We start from the raw sequence: 21,280 nt of genomic DNA, 5'->3' as shown, positions 1-21,280 counted from the left end.
TGTAAGATGTTATTACAACATAACTACATACTAACTCCGTTCCAGATTATAAGACGCTTTGGTAGGCTAGGTAGTATAATAAGAAGTATTTTAGCAACATAGTAATCCAATGGCACAATTTATGTACTACCTGTCCATAAATATATGTCTTAGATTTGCCGAAAATGAAAATAATAATGTATATAACTACATACTAACCCCGTTCCAGATTATAAGACGTTTTGGTAGGCTAGGTAATATAACAGGAAGTATTTTAGCAACATGATACACTATATAAAGGTTGATCAATTTAGCATACTAAGATTAGCTGAGGCACTGTAGATGGGCTATTTATCCCTCCATTCCTCCAATTAGCTAGCGACATGTACCCCTCCTATTTTATTTCTCACCTGACATGTTGTTTATTTCTTTTTTTTTGGTGGGTGAATTACCGGCAAACAACCGGTTACGAGCCTCTTTGTTTCCTTGCGCGCTCAAAGCGGTGGTCAGTGCGGTTTGTTACGTGTCACCCTGTAGCCGATCGGTGCGGTCCACGTGCCTCCTCTCCTACGTCTCACCGCTCAACAGCTGCCCGTCTCCAGGTTTTTCAATTCACATCCACCAGCCCAACATCAAGCTGCCTCCCCAAACATTCTACCCTTTTCTTCCTCTCCCACGATGAGGCAAAGAATGACGTCGACGACGAGGTAGCTGGAGGAGTTGGCGGCGCGAAAGCTTCAGCAGTACTACTTGGGAATGGGAAATATGTGCGCAGGAAGGGGCGGGGCCTGGAGGATAGGCGGTGGTGGCAGAGCGGGGAGTTACTCGGTGTCGTTCCGATAGAAAGGGGAGGACCCCGAGGAGGCGTGCGAAGAACCCAACCCAGGAGGCGGAATCGAAGGAGCGGCCTAGTAGTAATCGAATGGCACAATTTGTACTACCTCTGTCCAAGTGTCCATAAACACATGTCTTAGATTTGTCAAAATTTGGATGTATGTACACACTATTTAGTGTATAGATACATCCGAATTTAGACAAATCTAAGACATCTATTTATGGACGGAGGGAGTAGTAAATATACTATTTATCATATTAATGGGCAAAGTTGCAAAAGAATTATAGCACTGTTCCCATGGTTACTTATATTTAATGATGGATAGAGAGCACTAGTATAAAGAACAACAGCATGTCGGTATGATTGTTACTCAAGTATATTTCCTTCTGAGTAAGTATGGCTCTGTCATTCCAGTTTGCAAAAATAATCCTGCAAGAATGTTAGTAGTTTCAAGTCCCAACTACATTTTCCTATAACATGATAACTTTTTCACTCCCCTTATGTTTTTCTCATTGAGGTACACAATAAACCTTGGTGTTGGGTTTCTAAAATGTTTAGCAAAAATGGGAGATGCTAGCATATCCAAGTCCCAACAAACTTATCAAATTACAAGTAAGATGTTGACCAGAAATTGCTTATTTGCAACGCACATGAATGGAAGATAAGCAAGATTGCCCGAACTGCCATACAACCAGCACCTGCTATCATACAGCCAGCTCATTCCGGTTATTTCCAGACCTTACCATTGCTATGGCCTATGGGTATGTTTGTTTGCAGCCAATGCCAGCCTTACCAAAACTTGGCCCGACAGTGACCCATCGGCAGCCATTTGGTTGGACACCAATAATTTGGCTATCCCAGCCCAGTCCACCCACGTGCAATGCAATTTTCGCCAATGCATCGGCAAGATGACGGCAGTCAATTCCTTCGCCAAAGAATTGGTACGCCAAAGTTTGGTAGGGCTTGTTGGGGCTTAAAACAAACGCGTCTGATATTTGTCCAGAGGGGCCAGGGATGTACAGTGTACACCTTAGAGACCAAATTAGGTTTCCTGCTAGTAAGCATTTTCAGTCAAGAGTCACGGCCCAACAGGTATGTGAATCATATTGCATCCTAACTCCTAAGGACCTACCTGGTTCTTGATTTACCCATTGGGACCTGTTCTACTGGTAACTAGCCAGGCCTGGTACAGTTCCCAGTAAAACTGGCTAGGCTGCAGATTCCATGACCTTGAACAACATTGCTACATATTGGTGATATTTTGGATATCCTACTCTGATGTAACCATACCATCTCATCTGCGCATCAAAGTTGTCTTGAAGGTGACACATTAATATGGTTTTGCATACAATGTAGTTTGCTAACAAAGCTAAGCTTGGCAAATGATTTCTTTTGACCATTTCTGTAATTTGATTGAGGCATTAGTGTATTGCAGTACCAACAACTATCCCATTGACATCAGATACTTTCTCATATCACATACTACTGATAGGGCAATAAGCATGTGCAAAATTGAGAAGAAGAAAAACTGTTCAGACACTGTAAGTGAGGCGGAGTTAACTAGACAGAAAAGGGAATACACAAACAGAAAGGAAACCGTGCATGTACAGTGAATTGGTTATACCTCTTCTTGAAACCTTTGCTAAAGGGAATACACAAACAGAAAGGAAACTATGCATGTACAGTGAATTGGTTATACCTCCTCTTGAAACCTTTGCAGCATAAGACGTTTTTGTTCCTCGTCTGCAGCATATGGATCTAAGCTACCTTGACCTTGTATTGGAGATGCCCACGTTTTCCCCTTTTCCCTTTTTTGCAGAGTTATATGCAACTCACCGTCCTCTGTAGTATAGTCACCACCATCCATATTAAAAAAGTATAGAGCGATAGAAGGCACTAATGACTTAAATGCCAACACAGATATCTCACTAATGCAAAAGCTCGTATGAGGGACCTCTATGCTTGCCAGCACGCCCTTATGCAGTTATACCAGACCAATCAATCCTATATTATCAGTTTACCGCTAGCACACAATCCACAAAATCACTGCAGCACGTGGGTGCACTGAATAAATCTAATGCATCTTCCTACCTACAGTTATTGGGATTTTTTTAATGGATTTATAATCAGAGAAAAAGGTCTTCTTATGCCAGTAGATACGCCACTGCAGAAGAGCTAAATCCAGTAAAAACTCATATGCAAGTTGCCAATAAGCTGATTGCGCTTTCTAGTTCTTCAACTAACCGAAACAGATAAATTCACCAGTAATTCCAAAAACTGTTCATCAAAGCCTACATCGAAGCTAAAATGAACATCATCTGAATTACTGACAGTAGAGTGCGCATTCACCAACTGCAAGCTAGATTGAATTTATAGGCACTACACTGGCTTGATAGTTTCAAGGGGAAATGGCTACTAGAGGTGAATAAAACTGCACACAACAAGTTCAAAAAACATGCATATGATGTCAGAAATCCCAAGCAAAGAACCATTTAATGCTGCTGCAACTCCGAGTACAGAAGATTAGCAAATCTACCAGAAAAAATACTCTACAACTACAAGAAATGAGGCAACAAATTGGCAACATATTGCCATATCTTACTCCAGAATCCAGGCTACGGTACTCCACATAGTTCACAAGAGAGGCAATGTGAAGACCAAGAATTGTACTCCCTCCGTTTACTAATGTAAGGCGTTTATAGACACTTTTAAATTAGACTTGATACAAAACAAAATGAGTGAACCTACATACTAAAACTAGACTAGATACAAACAAAAGTGAGTGAACCTATAAATGACTTAAACGTCTTATAAAAGAGCGCAGAGGGAGCAGGAGGTAGAGAATTGAGACGTACCTATTGTCCAGAAAGACGAATCTGTCTTCACGGGGAGCATAAGGTCATGCTGCAAAACCCAACCATATGTCAATTCTCTTACAGAAACAGACATAATAACAAGAAATAACTTAATATTTAGCACGGACTCGAACGGAATCGAATTGGAAGAGAGAGTGAACCACGGACGTTGAGGTAGGGCGGGTTGCCGCGGATTCCGACCTCGACGTGGCCGGCCTTGATCACGCAGTTAATCAGCTTGGTGGGCACGTTCTTGGGGAGCTCAATGTACATGTTCACCTCCTCCAGCGTCTGGTCCCATTCGAAGACCTTCTGCCCTGCGCTCCCAATCCAATCCACGAAGAGGGGGGGAGGGAATCTAGGTGAGGAAGGTGCTGGAACACTCTAGAAGAGCGCGTACCGCCAGATGGGGGAGGCTTACCGTTGTGGACGAAGGCATGGCGCTTCTCGGGAGCCAGCTTCTCCGCCATGGCCGCGCGATTCGGCGCTCCTAGAATCTAATGTATTCGTGCGAGGAACCGCGAAGGTTGCGGGAGACGGAGAAGACGGGCAGCTGCGGGAGCCCCCGCCGGCGAGGTCAGCGACGACTAGGGTTTGGTGGTGGCGTCGATATGCGTGGAGTGCTCGCAGCGGAGCAACCGAGTGCAGGGGAATCGTGGAGGAGGGCGAGAGGAACCCGTAGATGTTGCTGGTGTCGCAGGCCAGGGGGGCTGCCGGAGCCGTCAGAACCGGCGGCGAAGGCGGTCTGCGCTGGCCAATATAGTGGGGGAAGAGAAGAGAACGTCAGGTTGCTCAGACTGGGAGGGATGGCTTCTCGATACCTGTTTCGATAACTCAAGTCCATAAATTATGGCAAAATTTTGATTCTCTACAAAATGTCATATGATGTTTAGGGAGAAAAACCACTTTCAGAATTTTACAACGCTTGTGTTGGAAGCGAGGTGAGATTCGAATCATTATTCGAATGTTAGAAAGCTGAATAAATGTCATAATCTCAATCTCAACTTCAAAGCCAATGAGGTGGTACTATTAACGCAGATTATTCAGATAGATAGATTGGACCTTGGACCGTCCCCAACCCCCGCTACAGTGCGGTTGGCGATTTTCTGGGCGAACCCTCTCGAACCACCTCGCCGCCGCGTGATCCGGTCGATCCCCCGCCTCCGCCGGCCGCTTCGGCGGCGGGAGGTTGGGGTATCGCCGGATCCCGGCGTGTATATAGCGTAGGTTCTAGTAGGTGGGCTGCGGCGGCGCGGAGGAGACGGTGGCGCGGTCGGTGTGGCCTTTTGTGGGGGCGGGCGTCTTCTCCGTCGGCGATGCTCTGCGGGGCGTGGCCGCGGATCTGCCTCTTCCTGGCGCTCGCGGCTCGGTGGAGCTGTGGGGTGCCTCTTCCCCGTCCCGGAGGTCGTGGAGCGGCGGCTCCGGTGTGAAGCTTGTGAAGGTGATGGTGGTTGCGATCCAGATCGAGGACGATGGCGACGAAGCGAGGTGGAGGCTCTTTCGAGCCGAGGTCCGTGACTTCCCGTCCGCCTGGGGTCTCCGTCCGTGTCCAAGGCTACTGTGGAGGAGCGGCGGCGGCGCGCCGCGGTACGTCTCCATCGTCGACAGCGTCTTCAAGATCCTACAGGACTTGGGTGTAATTTTTTTGTTTTTCAAGGACTGTTCTGTGTGATCTCTGGTTCTATATCACTTGATCTTTCCCGCAAAAAAAAAAACTTCAAAGCCAATACATGTTGGCTTGGTTTGTTGGAGTTCAATTGTGCTAGAATACCAAATAACCAAAGAATCTGAAGCTGGCCTAAATTCAAATTTCAAATGTTAGTTCGGATGGTCAAGTGTGGAATTAACATATATATATGAAGCATGAAGCTTCTACTTTGTTGGACATGTCTAAAATGAAAAGTTGTGCACGACATATGCATATGTAAGAATAATTAAGCATTCGAAAAAAGTATGCAAAAATTGTTCATAACAAAAAAATTGCTCGCAAAAATATGAACAAAATTGTCTACAAAATGCATACAATAGCAACAACTTAGTTGGGGATTTAGGGTTAGAGAGGATTAGGATTTCGACGGCTACTCCATTGAAGTGAGTTGGGAGTGGAAGGGGCGAGGGGTGCCCTTCCATGAAGCGCAGGCGAAGGAGGTCGACCTCCACTAGAGTTGCTCAGCACGGGGCTCACGTCGGAGAAATTATGGTCAAGCAGTAGATGGGGTGACGCGCTTTTGCATGGGCGGAGCCAACCAAATAGACATGCATGAGATAGGGAGGATCAGAAGGGGGTGGTTGGAGAGAGGGGGCAGGGAGTAGGATAGCGGGAGAATCTGCCGCAACGTTGCCTTCCCTCCTCAATCAAGTCAAGTGCCTCAACCCCTCGGCGTTTTTTTTTTCTGTCAGGTGTGGAAAGAATCTCTCATAGTCATAACCTACCCAAAGACCAAGTTCATAATTGAGGAATTGGTAGCTCTTGACCTACTACATCAATAAGTAAGAAAAAACTATTTCACAACTCTTTGCGTCTGCACCCATTATTAGATGTCACAATTCTCAAAATATTAAAAATGTGAAATACATCATGGACATTGGCTATGTTATTTATTGTGCACCTGCAAATGTTTTTGTCAAAATATGACCAGATGTGACATGTGGGAAGAAGAAGACATATGTGAATAGTATCACATCATTTTTTCTTTTTTGTGTAGGTCACACACTGTCATATTTTGGGATAAAAATGCACAAAATACAACACAACCTATAGCTTCATGATTTATTTTACATCTTTTGAAAACTTGAAAGTGACACGTACAAAATGGTTACACCCCGAAACTAGTTGTGGATTATAGCTTCAGAGAAAAAATCATTATTAATTTGAAACAAAGATAGACCTCACATAACCATACACCTACCCAAGGACCAAGTTCATAAGAAATAAATGTGTAGCTGCTAACCTACCGTGTGACCAATGACTTCACACTGCTTCATACCAAACAAATATTTTATAAGGGGAGAGGCCTCCATGAGAAAATGCTGAACAACTTATTTATCATTTTTCATGCATACGTCTTGGAATTATACAATACCCAATTCTTCATATTTTGTTATGTATCAATGCACACTAAGGATATGAATTTGATACGAGCGGGCATAGAAGGCACCGGGAATTACTAATATATTGTGAGGACTATAATATGAACTCCCTAAATCATGATGCTACTATCCTTCCTCTCCCTCCTACTCCATCTTCTTGGCTATCCGTTTGCTTGCGCACCATACTAATCATTGTGCCCACCCGATCTGGAAATATCATATGCCACTCTCTCGTGTCATCACGAGGAAGCATCGATATTGTAATTTCTTTCTTCACACAAATGGAATGGCGATAGGAGAATATTTGTTAACGTTCATGATGGTCAAAATTGCCTGAGAGAAAGATGAGAGACTAGTTGTTCAATTGTTTTGAAGGAGCAACACAAACAACTTCAGGATGTTCATAGAGATGGCGAATTGGTGATGCATCTAGCAAGCCCGACTCGCAAATTTGATTGGTGCGTGTTAGAGAGCCTCCAGATTAGCGTGATTTAGCCAACTTGCATGATATCTATTAGTTGAACCAGATGTTTTCCCCTTCTTACCATCAGTTTGAGTATGTTTCCATGACTTACTACTGATACGTCTCCGACGTATCGATAATTTCTTATGTTCCATGCCATATTATTGATGATACCTACATGTTTTATGCACACTTTATATCATATTCGTGCATTTTCTGGAACTAACCTATTAACAAGATGCCGAAGTGCCAGTTGCTGTTTTTCTGCTGTTTTTGGTTTCGAAATCCTAGTAACGAAATATTCTCGAATTGGACGAAATCAAGTCCCGGGGGCCTATTTTGCCACGAACCTTCCGGAAGATTGAAGAGCATACGAAGTGGGGCCACGAGGTGGCGACACCACAAGGCGGCGCGGCCAAGGGGGCCCGCGCCGCCCTATGGTGTGGGCCCCTCGTCGGCCCTCCGACTCGCCCTTCCGCCTACTTAAAGCCTCTGTCGCGAAACCCCTGAGGCGAAAAACCACGATACGGAAAACCTTCCAGAGACGCCGCCGCCGCCAATCCCATCTCGGGGGATTCTGGAGATCTCCTTCGGCACCCTTCCGGAGAGGGGATTCATCTCCCGGAGGACTCTACACCGCCATGGTCGCCTCCGGAGTGATGAGTGAGTAGTTCACCCCTGGACTATGGGTCCATAGCAGTAGCTAGATGGTTGTCTTCTCCTCATTGTGCTTCATTGTTGGATCTTGTGAGATGCCTAACATGATCAAGATCATCTATTTGTAATACTCTATGTTGTGTTTGTCGGGATCCGATGGATAGAGAATACCATGTTATGTTAATTATCAAGTTATTACATATGTGTTGTTTATGATCTTGCATGCTCTCCGTTATTAGTAGAGGCTCTGGCCAAGTTGATGCTAGTAACTCCAAGAGGGAGTATTTATGCTCGATAGTGGGTTCATGCCTGCATTGACACCTGGGACAGTGACAGAAAGTTCTAAGGTTGTGTTGTGATGTTGCCACTAGGGATAAAACATTGATGCTATGTCCGAGGATGTAGTTATTGATTACATTACGCACCATACTTAATGCAATTGTCTGTTGCTTTGCAACTTAATACTGGAAGGGGTTCGGACGATAACCTTGAAGGTGGACTTTTTAGGCATAGATGCAGTTGGATGGCGGTCTATGTACTTTGTCGTAATGCCCAATTAAATCTCACTATACTTATCATGACATGTATGTGCATTGTTATGCCCTCTCTATTTGTCAATTGCCCGACTGTAATTTGTTCACCCAACATGCTTTTATCTTATGGGAGAGACACCTCTAGTGAACTGTGGACCCCGGTCCATTCTTTTAATACTCGAAATACAAATCTGCTGCAATACTTGTTTTTACTGTTTTCTCTGCAAACAATCATCTTCCACACAATTCGGTTAATCCTTTGTTACAGCAAGCCGGTGAGATTGACAACCTCACCTGTTTCGTTGGGGCAAAGTACTTTGGTTGTGTTGTGCAGGTTCCACGTTGGCGCCGGAATCTCCGGTGTTGCGCCGCACTACATCCCGCCGCCATCAACCTTCAACGTGCTTCTTGGCTCCTCCTGGTTCGATAAACCTTGGTTTCTTTCCGAGGGAAAACTTGCTGCTGTGCGCATCATACCTTCCTCTTGGGGTTACCCAACGAACGTGTGAAATACGCGCCATCAAGCATATTTTCTGGCGCCGTTGCCGGGGAGATCAAGACACGCTGCAAGGGGAGTCTCCACTTCTCAATCTCTTTACTTTGTTTTTGTCTTGCTTTATTTTATTTACTACTTTGTTTGCTGCACTTATATCAAAACACAAAAAAATTAGTTGCTAGTTTTACTTTATTTACTATCTTGTTTGCTATATCGAAAACACAAAAAAAAATTAGTTTACTTGCATTTACTTTACTTAATTCATCACGTTTCCTTTTAATTTTACCACAAAAAACATACCGGTGGGACAAGGGTCTATAATTGGGAGGAACAATATAGAAGAATTTTTCACCCATGTTAGTACCATTGAAGATTTTGAAGATAGACACTTGGTAGACCTTGCTCCTACTTATGAAATTGCTCGCTGCTGCTTTAGTTCGCTTCGTTGGAAACTAAATTTTTTAATCTCAATCCTATAATCCAACACATGTTTCTTACACTTGGTGATTTGGAAGAGGGGGAAAAGAAAGATTTTGTTTTAGAAACCCTTCTTAGAGAATTTGGTGGTCTAGCAAGAGAGGCTAGAAAGGTGTTTGCTAAATTTAATATGCTTGGTTCTCATACTAATTTTGTTGGTCTCCTTGAAAAAATGGATATGGATAGAATAAGGTACACTAATAATACTAATGATGGTGGGGAGATCAAAGCACCAATACCATGTAAACTCTTAGCTATGAATGATGCACTAGAACATAACTATGCTTGGCTTGTTCCTGAAAATTTGTTCGATGAGAGTAGCAAGCCCAAGACTAATGAAAAGGGAGACGCTGAAACTTATGTATCCAATATACTATGCATGGTTGAGAAAACTCCAAACCCCGCTGTAGATGCCTCATCTTTTGATATTACTTGATTTACACTTTCTGCGCCTAGCTGAAAGGCGTTAAAGAAAAGCGCTTATGGGAGACAACCCATGTTTTTACTACAGTATTTTTGTTTTATATTTGAGTCTTGGAAGTTGTTTACTACTGTAGCAACCTCTACTTATCTTAGTTTTGAGTTTTGTTGTGCCAAGTAAAGTCTTTGATAGTAAAGTAAGTACTAGATTTGGATTACTGCGCAGTTCCAGATTTCTTTGTTGTCACGAATCCGGGTCTACCTCCCCGTAGGTAGCTCGGAAAATTAATCCAATTTACGTGCATGATCCTCGGATATGTACGCAACTTTCATTCAATTTGAGAATTTTCATTTGAGCAAGTCTGGTGGCCTAATAAAATCCATCTTTACGGACTCGTTCGTTTTGACAGATTCTGCCTTTTATTTCGCATTGCCTCTTTTGCTATGTTGGATGTATTTCTTTGATCCATTAATGTCCAGTAGCTTTATGCAATGTCCAGAAGAGTTAAGAATGATTGTGTCACCTCTGAACATGTGAATTTTTATTGTGCACTAACCCTCTAATGAGTTGTTTCGAGTTTGGTGTGGAGGAAGTTTTCAAGGATCAAGAGAGGAGTATGATACAATATGATCAAGGAGAGTGAAAGCTCTAAGCTTGGGGATGCCCCGGTGGTTCACCCCTGCATATTATAAGAAGACTCAAGCGAACATTATCAGGTTCCTCCCCTGAAACTATATTTTTATTCCGTCACATCTTATGCACTTTGCTTGGAGCGTCGGTTTGTTTTTGTTTTTGTTTTGTTTGAATAAAATGGATCCTAGAATTCACTTTATGGGAGAGAGACACGCTCCGCTGTAGCATATGGACAAGTATGTCCTTAGGCTCTACTCATAGTATTCATGGCGAAGTTTCTTCTTCGTTAAATTGTTATATGGTTGGAATTGGAAAATACTACATGTAGTAATTCTAAAATGTCTTGGATAATTTGATACTTGGTAATTGTTGTGCTCATGTTTAAGCTCTTGCATCATATGCTTTGCACCCATTAATGAAGAAACACCTAGAGCTTGCTAAATTTGGTTTGCATATTTGGTCTCTCTAAAGTCTAGATAATTTCTAGTATTGAGTTTTGAACAAGGAAGACGGTGTAGAGTCTTATAATGTTTACAATATGTCTTTTATGTGAGTTTTGCTGCACCCGGTTCATCCTTGTGTTTGTTTCAAATAACCTTGCTAGCCTAAACCTTGTATCGAGAGGGAATACTTCTCATGCATCCAAAATCCTTGAGCCAACCACTATGCCATTTGTGTCCACCATACCTACCTACTACATGGTATTTCTCCGCCATTCCAAAGTAAATTGTTTGAGTGCTACCTTTAAAATTCCATCATTCACCTTTGCAATATATAGCTCATGGGACAAATAGCTTAAAAACTATTGTGGTATTGAATATGTACTTATGCACTTTATCTCTTATTAAGTTGCTTGTTGTGCGATAACCATGTTTACGGGGACGCCATCAACTATTCTTTGTTGAATATCATGTGAGTTGCTATGCATGTCCGTCTTGTCTGAAGTAAGAGAGATCTACCACCTTAATGGTTGGAGCATGCATATTGTTAGAGAAGAACATTGGGTCGATAACTAAAGCCATGATCCATGGTGGAAGTTTCAGTTTTGGACATATATCCTCAATCTCATATGAGAATAATAATTGTTGCCACATGCTTATGCATTAAAGAGGAGTCCATTATCTGTTGTCCATGTTGTCCCGGTATGGATGTCTAAGTTGAGAATAATCAAAAGCGAGAAATCCAAAATGCGAGCTTTCTCCTTAGACCTTTGTACAGGGCGGCATGGAGGTACCCCATTGTGACACTTGGTTAAAACATGTGCATTGCAAAGACCCGGTAGTCCAAGCTAATTAGGACAAGGTGCGGGCACTATTAGTATACTATGCATGAGACTTGCAACTTGTAAGATATAATTTACATAACTCATATGCTTTATTACTACCGTTGACAAAAAAAAATCATGGTTTCAAAATAAAAGCTCTAGCACAAATATAGCAATCGATGCTTTCCTCTTTGAAGGACCATTCTTTTTACTTTTATGTTGAGTCAGTTCACCTATCTCTCTCCACCTCAAGAAGCAAACACTTGTGTGAACTGTGCATTGATTCCTACATACTTGCATATTGTACTTGTTATATTACTCTATGTTAACAATTATCCATGAGATATACATGTTACAAGTTGAAAGCAACCGCCGAAACTTAATCTTCCTTTGTGTTGCTTCAATACCTTTACTTTGATTTATTGCTTTATGAGTTAACTCTTATGCAAGACTTATTAATGCTTGTCTTGAAGTACTATTCATGAAAAGTCTTTGCTTTATGATTCACTTGTTTACTCATGTCATTACCATTGTTTTGATCGCTGCATCCACTTGCATATGTTTACAAATAGTATGATCAAGGTTATGATGGCATGTCACTTCGTAAATTATCTTTGTTATCGTTTTACCTCGCTCGGGACGAGCGAGAACTAAGCTTGGGGATGCTTGATACGTCTCCGACGTATCGATAATTTCTTATGTTCCATGCCATATTATTGATGATACCTACATGTTTTATGCACACTTTATATCATATTCGTGCATTTTACTGGAACTAACCTATTAACAAGATGCCGAAGTGCCGATTGCTTTGTTTTACGCTATTTTTGGTTTCGAAATCCTAGTAACGAAATATTCTCGGAATTGGACGAAATCAAGTCCCGTGGGCCTATTTTGCCACGAACCTTCCCGGAAGACCGAAGAGCATACGAAGTGGGGCCACGAGGTGGCGACACCACAAGGCGGCGCGGCCAAGGGGGCCGCGCCGCCCTATGGTGTGGGCCCCTCGTCGGCCCTCCGACTCGCCCTTCCGCCTACTTAAAGCCTTCGTCGCGAAACCCCCGAGGCGAAAAACCACGATACGGAAAACCTTCCGGAGACGCCGCCGCCAATCCCATCTCGGGGGATTCTCGGAGATCTCCTCCGGCACCCTGCCGGAGAGGGGATTCATCTCCCGGAGGACTCTACACCGCCATGGTCGCCTCCGGAGTGATGAGTGAGTAGTTCACCCCTGGACTATGGGTCCATAGCAGGAGCTAGATGGTTGTCTTCTCCTCATTGTGCTTCATTGTTGGATCTTGTGAGCTGCCTAACATGATCAAGATCATCTATCCGTAATACTCTATGTTGTGTTTGTCGGGATTCGATGGATAGAGAATACCATGTTATGTTAATTATCAAGTTATTACATATGTGTTGTTTATGATCTTGCATGCTCTCCGTTATTAGTAGAGGCTCGGCCAAGTTGATGCTAGTAACTCCAAGAGGGAGTATTTATGCTCGATAGTGGGTTCATGCCGCATTGACACCCGGGACGTGTGACGTAAAGTTCTAAGGTTGTGTTGTGCTTGTTGCCACTAGGGATAAAACATTGATGCTATGTCCGAGGATGTAGTTATTGATTACATTACGCACCATACTTAATGCAATTGTCCGTTGCTTTGCAACTTTATACCTGGAAGGGGTTCGGACGATAACTCGAAGGTGGACTTTTTAGGCATAGATGAAGTTGGATGGCGGTCTATGTACTTTGTCGTAATGCCCAATTAAATCTCACTATACTTATCATGACATGTATGTGCATTGTTATGCCCTCTCTATTTGTCAATTGCCCGATCGTAATTTGTTCACCCAACATGCTTTTATCTTATGGGAGAGACACCTCTAGTGAACTGTGGACCCCGGTCCATTCTTTTAATACTGAAATACAAATCTGCTCGCAATACTTGTTTTTACTTGTTTTCTCTGCAAACAATCATCTTCCACACAATTCGGTTAATCCTTTGTTACGGCAAGCCGGTGAGATTGACAACCTCACTGTTTCGTTGGGGCAAAGTACTTTGGTTGTGTTGTGCAGGTTCCACGTTGGCGCCGGAATCTCTGGTGTTGCGCCGCACTACATCCCGCCGCCATCAACCTTCAACGTGCTTCTTGTCTCCTCCTGGTTCGATAAACCTTGGTTTCTTTCTGAGGGAAAACTTGCTGCTGTGCGCATCATACCTTCCTCTTGGGGTTGCCCAACAAACGTGTGAAATACACGCCATCAACTACTATAATGAAGAGCTAGAGGACTTGTTAGTTATCATAAAAGAATGATAATGCATGTTTCATCATATGTATCTAATGTTGGCAAGACATGACAAACATTTTGGATGTGCAAATGATTCTATGTAATCTGAATCGACTGATGATTACTGCTTGATAACATATATCAGATACGCATGTATAGAGCATGTATTTAATATGTGATACGTCTCCGACGTATCGATAATTTCTTATGTTCCATGCCACATTATTGATGATATCTACATGTTTTATGCAACTTTATGTAATATTCGTGCATTTTCTGGAACTAACCTATTAACAAGATGCCGAAGAGCCGATTCTTTGTTTTCGTCGTTTTTGGTTTCGGAAATCCTAGTAACGAAATATTCTCGGAATTGGACGAAATCAACGCCCGTGGTCCTATTTTGCCACGAAGCTTCCGGAAGACCGAAGAGGAGTCGAAGTGGGGCCACGAGGTGCCGCCACCATAGGGCGGCGCGGCCCGAGCCCTAGCCGCGCCGACCTATGGCGTGGGGCCCTCGTGTGGCCCCCACGTTGCCCTTCCGCCTACTTAAAGCCTCCGTCGCGAAACCCCCGATGCCGAGAACCACGATACGGAAAACCTTCCGGAGACGCCGCCGCCAATCCCATCTCGGGGGATTCGGAGATCTCCTCCGGCACCCTCGCCGAGAGGGGATTCATCTCCGGAGGACTCTTCACCGCCATGGTCGCCTCCGGAGTGATGAGTGAGTAGTTCACCCCTGGACTATGGGTCCATAGCAGTAGCTAGATGGTTGTCTTCTCCTCATTGTGCTTCATTGTTGGATCTTGTGAGCTGCCTAACATGATCAAGATCATCTATCTCGTAATGCTATATGTTGTGTTTGTCGGGATCCGATGGATAGAGAATACCATGTTATGTTAATTATCAAGTTATTACCTATGTGTTGTTTATGATCTTGCATGCTCTCCGTTATTAGTAGAGGCTCGGCCAAGTTTTTGCTCTTAACTCCAAGAGGGAGTATTTATGCTCGATAGTGGGTTCATGCCTCCATTGATATCCGGGACAGTGACGTGAAAGTTCTAAGATTGTGGATTGTCTGTTGCCACTAGGGATAAAACATTGATGCTATGTCTAAGGATGTAGTTGTTGATTACATTACGCACCATACTTAATGCAATTGTACTGTTGCTTTGCAACTTAATACTGGAAGGGGTTCGGATGATAACCCGAAGGTGGACTTTTTAGGCATAGATGCGGTTGGATGGCGGTCTATGTACTTTGTCGTAATGCCCAATTAAATCTCCACCGTACTTATCATGACATGTATGTGCATTGTTATGCCCTCTCTATTTGTCAATTGCCCGACTGTAATTTGTTCACCCAACATGCTTTTATCTTATGGGAGAGACACCTCTAGTGAACTCGTGGACCCCGGTCCATTCTTTTATACTTGAAATACAAATCTGCTGCAATACTTGTTCTTTACTTGTTTTCTTGCAAACAATCATCTTCCACACAATACGGTTAATCCTTTGTTACAGCAAGTCGATGAGATTGACAACCTCAACTGTTTCGTTGGGGCAAAGTACTTTGGTTGTGTTGTGCGAGTTCCACGTTGGCGCCGGAATCTTTGGTGTTGCGCCGCACTACATCCCGTCGCCATCAACCTTCAACGTGCTTCTTGGCTCCTCCTCGGTTCGATAAACCTTGGTTTCTTTACGAGGGAAAACTTGCTGCCTGTGCGCATCATACCTTCCTCTTGGGGTTCCCAACGAACGTGTGAGTTACACGCCATCAAGCTCTTTTTCACGGCGCCGTTGCCGTGGAGATCAAGACACGCCGCAAGGGGAGTCTCCACTTCCCAACCTCTTTACTTTGCTTTTGTCTTGCTTTATTTTATTTACTACTTTGTTTGCTGCATTATATCAAAACACAAAAAAATTAGTTGCTAGCTTTACTTTATTTACTCGTCTTGTTTGCTATATCAAAAACACAAAAAAATTAGTTACTTGCATTTAGTTTACTTTTGTTATCATGTCTAGCTCGTACCGTTACTTCTTCACCCGAGGAATTAGTTTTTACTTTTAAACAAGGGGATGAGGAAAGTTTTAAAGATGCTTGGTCCAGGATTTTTACTTCTTATCGTAAAGCCGAACCTCAAATGACTCTAAGTTTGCTCCTTAGTAATTTTTATTTTGGTCTTATGATTCGCTATAGATATGCCTTGGATGCTCTAGTGGGAGGAGATTTCGTTCATTGTAATGGGGATCAAGCTTTTAATGCCATAAAGAAGTTGGTTGCATCACATGATTCATCTCATAACTTTGATTCAGCCCTTATTAGCATTCATAATAGATTAAACACTCTTGAGACAAGTGCATCTCGTTTAAATGAAAATTATGGATATATTCGTAACCGTCTTGATCAAGTTTTAGTGAACTCTGAACCTTCATTGTGGGATCCTACTATTAAAATTGTCATAGGTGACCAAACTCTTCATGCTAATTGTGATATTATGACTTGAATTTTGCCTAATACCTAAGAGTATTCATAAATCTTTGAAACTTTGGGAATTCACTGAAGGGGAGAAGGAATAACTCTTATTGATAACTCTGTTATAATTCCTAAAGGGATAGCTGCGGGTGTGCATACAACCATTCTTGGGATAACAATATCCATTGATTACCTTGTCATTGAATGCGCAGGAACATGACAAATCACACTCGGAAGATCCCTGCTGAAACTATTGGGAGCAGTCATAGACGTGAGAGAAGGCACCCTAAAATTCACCTCTACACCCGGGGGTAGCCATATATTCCCTAAGCCAAAGAGTAAGGACAAGAAAGGTAAGGGTAAAGCCCAAGGTAATGTCAATGCTTCATCTCTTGATAACACTTGAGATACACTTTCTGCGCCTAGCTGAAAGGCGTTAAAGAAAAGCGCTTATGGGAGACAACCCATGTTTTTACTACAGTATTTTTGTTTTATATTTGAGTCTTGGAAGTTGTTTACTACTGTAGCAACCTCTCCTTATCTTAGTTTTATGTTTTGTTGTGCCAAGTAAAGTCTTTGATAGTAAAGTAAATACTAGATTTGGATTACTGCGCAGTAAACAGCATTTCTTTGCTGTCACGAATCTGGGTCTAATTCTCTGTAGGTAACTCAGAAAATTATGCCAATTTACGTGAGTGATCCTCAGATATGTACGCAACTTTCATTAAATTTGGGCATTTTCATTTGAGCAAGTGTGGTGCCTCAATTAAATCCATCTTTACGGACTGTTCTGTTTTGACAGATTCTGCCTTTTATTTCGCATTGCCTCTTTTGCTATGTTGGATGTATTTCTTTGATCCATTAATGTCCAGTAGCTTTATGCAATGTCCAGAAGTGTTAAGAATGATTGTGTCACCACTGAACATGTGAATTTTTATTGTGCACTAACCCTCTAATGAGTTGTTTCGAGTTTGGTGTGGAGGAAGTTTTCAAGTATCAAGAGAGGAGTATGATACAATATGATCAAGGAGAGTGAAAGCTCTAAGCTTGGGGATGCCCCGGTGGTTCACCCCTGCATATTCTAAGAAGAATCAAGCGTCTAAGCTTGGGGATGCCCAAGGCATCCCTGATACGTCTCCAACGTATCGATAATTTCTTGTGTTCCATGCCACATTATTGATGTTATCTACATGTTATATGCACACTTTATGTCATATTCGTGCATTTTCTGGAACTAACCTATTAACAAGATGCCGAAGTGCCGGTTCCTGTTTTCTGCTGTTTTTGGTTTCAGAAATCCTAGTAACGAAATATTCTCGGAATCGGACGAAATCAACGCCCGGGTTCCTATTTTACCGGAAGCATCCGGAACACACGAGAACCGCCGGAGAAGGGGGCAGGGCCACCACACCACACCCGGCGCGGCCAAGGGGGGCGCCCCTAGGGTGTGGGCCCCCCGAAGCCCTCCTGCGCCGCCTCTCCGCCTATATAAAGCCCCCGACCTAAAAACCTCGGGGCGTTCGACGGAAACCTTCCGGAGCCGCCGCCATCGCGAAGCCAAGATCCGGGGACAGGAGTCTCTCGTTCCGGCACCCTGCCGGAGCGGGGAAGTGCCCCGGAAGGCTTCTCCATCGACACCGCTGCCATCTCCACCGCCATCTTCATCACCGCTGCTGCTCCCATGAGGAGGGAGTAGTTCTCCATCGAGGCTCGGGGCTGTACCGGTAGCTATGTGGTTCATCTCTCTCCTATGTGCTTCAATACAATAATCTCATGAGCTGCCTTACATGATTGAGATTCATATGATGATGCTTGTAATCTAGATGTCATTGTGCTAGTCAAGTGAGTTTTACTTATGTGATCTCCGGAGACTCCTTGTCCCACGTGTGTAAAGGTGACGAGTGTGTGCACCGTGTGGGTCTCTTAGGCTAGATTTCACGGAATACTTATTCACTGTTGAATGGCATAGTGAGGTGCTTATTTATATCTCTTTATGATTGCAATGTGTTTGTATCACAATTTATCTATGTGCTACTCTAGTGATGTGTTATTAAAGTAGTTTTATTCCTCCTGCACGTGTGCAAAGGTGACGAGTGTGTGCACCGTGTTAGTACTTGGTTTATGCTATGATCATGATCTCTTGTAGATTGCGAAGTTAACTATTGCTATGATAATATTGATGTGATCTATTTCTCCTACATATGCATGAAGGTGACGAGTGTGCATGCTATGCTAGTACTTGGTTTAGTCTTTTGATCTATCTTACACTAAAGGTTACTAAAATATGAGCATTATTGTGGAGCTTGTTAACTCCGGCATTGAGGGTTCGTGTAATCCTACGCAATGTGTTCATCATCCAACAAAAGTGTAGAGTATGCATTTATCTATTCCGTTATGTGATCAATGTTGAGAGTGTCCACTAGTGAAAGTCTAATCCCTAGGCCTTGTTCCTAAATATCGCTATCGCTGCTTGTTTCTTGTTTCTTTGCGTTACTCTACTGCTGCGTTACTACTTTGCTTGTTTCTTGTCTCCGGGCAAAGCACTTTTCTGGTGCCGTTGCTACTGCTTATTTATACCACATGTATTTCACTATCTCTTCGCCGAACTAGTGCACCTATTAGGTGTGTTGGGGACACAAGAGACTTCTTGCTTTGTGGTTGCGGGGTTGCATGAGAGGGATATCTTTGACCTCTTCCTCCCCGAGTTCGATAAACCTTGGGTATCCACTTAAGGGAAACTTGCTCGCTGTTCTACAAACCTCTCGCTCTTGGAGGCCCAACACTTGTCTACAAGAATAGAAGCTCCCGTAGACATCAAGCACTTTTACGGCGCCGTTGCTCGGGGAGGAAAGGTAAAGGCTCTCATACTACGGTCTCAGGTAAAGTATTTTTCTGGCGCCGTCGTGTGTGTGCTCGAAGCTATTTCCTTTAGATCCTGCAATTGCATCTTGTTGTTTCTTGTTTACACTAGTTGGCATAATGTACAAGAGTGAGCTTCTTATTCTATTTCCTGATTTAAAACATGGATTGTTTGATGCGAAAATTAAAAAACCTATGAAATCTTGTTTGCATGCCTGGTAGTAATATTAGTATGAACGCTTTGAACACCATTGTTGATAATGATATAGAAAGTTCTAAGCTTGGGGAAGCTGGTTTTCATGATCTTTTTAGTCCCCCAAGCATTGAGAAGAAAATTTTCTTTGATGATACTTTGCCTCTTATTTATGATGATAATGATAGTGGTCTTTTGGTGCCACCTACTATGGAGAGTAAATTTTGTTGTGATTATACTATGCCTCCTACACTTGATGAGAATAATAATGATAGCTACTTTGTTGAATTCGCTCCCACTACAACTAATAAAATTGATTATGCCTATGTGGAGAGTAATAATTTTATGCATGAGACTCATGATAAGAATGCTTTATGTGATAGTTATATTGTTGAGTTTGCTCATGATGCTACTGAAAGTTATTATGAGAGAGGAAAATATGGTTGTAGAAATTTTCATGTTACTAAAATGCCTCTCTATGTGCTGAAATTTTTGATGCTACACTTGTTTTATCTTCCTATGCTTGTTACTTTGCTCTTCATGAACTTGTTTATTTACAAGATTCCTATGCATAGGAAGCATGTTAGACTTAAATGTGTTTTGAATTTGCCTCTTGATGCTCTCTTTTGCTTCAACTACTATTTCTTGCGAGTGCATCATTAAAACTGCTGAGCCCATCTTAATGGCTATAAAGAAAGAACTTCTTGGGAGATAACCCATGTGTTATTTTACTACAGTACTTTGTTTTATATTTGTGTCTTGGAAGTTGTTTACTACTGTAGCAACCTCTCCTTATCTTAGTTTTGTGTTTTGTTGTGCCAAGTAAAGTCTTTGATAGTAAAGTAAGTACTAGATTTGGATTACTGCGCAGAAACAGATTTCTTTGCTGTCACGAATCTGGGTCTAATTCTCTGTAGGTAACTCAGAAAATTATGCCAATTTACGTGAGTGATTCTCAGATATGTACGCAACTTTCATTCAATTTGAGCATTTTCATTTGAGCAAGTCTGGTGGCCTAATAAAATCCATCTTTACGGACTGTTCTGTTTTGACAGATTCTACCTTTTATTTCGCATTGCCTCTTTTGCTATGTTGGATGAATTTCTTTGATCCATTAATGTCCAGTAGCTTTATGCAATGTCCAGAAGTGTTAAGAATGATTGTGTCACCTCTGAACATGTTAATTTTTATTGTCCACTAACCCTCTAATGAGTTGTTTCGAGTTTGGCGTGGAGGAAGTTTTCAAGGGTCAAGAGAGGAGGATGATATACTACGATCAAGAAGAGTGAAAAGTCTAAGCTTGGGGATGCCCGGTGGTTCATCCCTGCATATATCAAGAAGACTCAAGTGTCTAAGCTTGGGGATGCCCAAGGCATCCCCTTCTTCATCGATAAATTATCAGGTTCCTTCTCTTGAAACTATATTTTTATTCGGTCACATCTTATGTGCTTTTTCTTGGAGCGTCTGTGTGCTTTTGTTTTTGTTTTTGTTTGAATAAATTGGATTACATCATGCTTGTGTGGGAGTGAGACACGCTCCGCTGGTTCATATGAACACATGTGTTCTTAGCTCATAATATTCATGGCGAAGTTTCCTCTTCGTTAAATTGTTATATGGTTGGAATTGGAAAATGATACATGTAGTAATTGCTATAATGTCTTGGGTAATGTGATACTTGGCAATTGTTGTGCTCATGTTTAAGCTCTTGCATCATATACTTTGCACCTATTAGTGAAGAATACATAGAGCATGCTAAAATTTGG

General features: G+C 42.5%; 1 protein-coding gene across 1 annotated transcript in view; it reads right to left on the bottom strand.

Annotated features, from left to right (window-relative positions):
• Nucleotides 1-4,358, bottom strand: part of LOC124676916 (nudC domain-containing protein 2-like) — a 5,056-nt gene extending 698 nt beyond the window's left edge. Inside the window, exons 1-4 of the mRNA XM_047212929.1 lie at nucleotides 4,091-4,358; nucleotides 3,838-3,986; nucleotides 3,670-3,718; nucleotides 2,514-2,656 (exon numbers count right to left, since the gene is read on the bottom strand). Of these exons, the coding sequence (XP_047068885.1) occupies nucleotides 2,514-2,656; nucleotides 3,670-3,718; nucleotides 3,838-3,986; nucleotides 4,091-4,139 (390 nt within the window). The 5' untranslated portion in view covers nucleotides 4,140-4,358. The remainder of the gene's footprint in view (nucleotides 1-2,513; nucleotides 2,657-3,669; nucleotides 3,719-3,837; nucleotides 3,987-4,090) is intronic.
• Nucleotides 4,359-21,280: the final 16,922 nt, after the last annotated feature.

Source organism: Lolium rigidum, chromosome 7 (genome assembly GCF_022539505.1).
Source record: "Lolium rigidum isolate FL_2022 chromosome 7, APGP_CSIRO_Lrig_0.1, whole genome shotgun sequence".
NCBI lineage: Eukaryota > Viridiplantae > Streptophyta > Magnoliopsida > Poales > Poaceae > Lolium > Lolium rigidum.
This window is presented reverse-complemented; position numbering and strand designations above follow the sequence as displayed.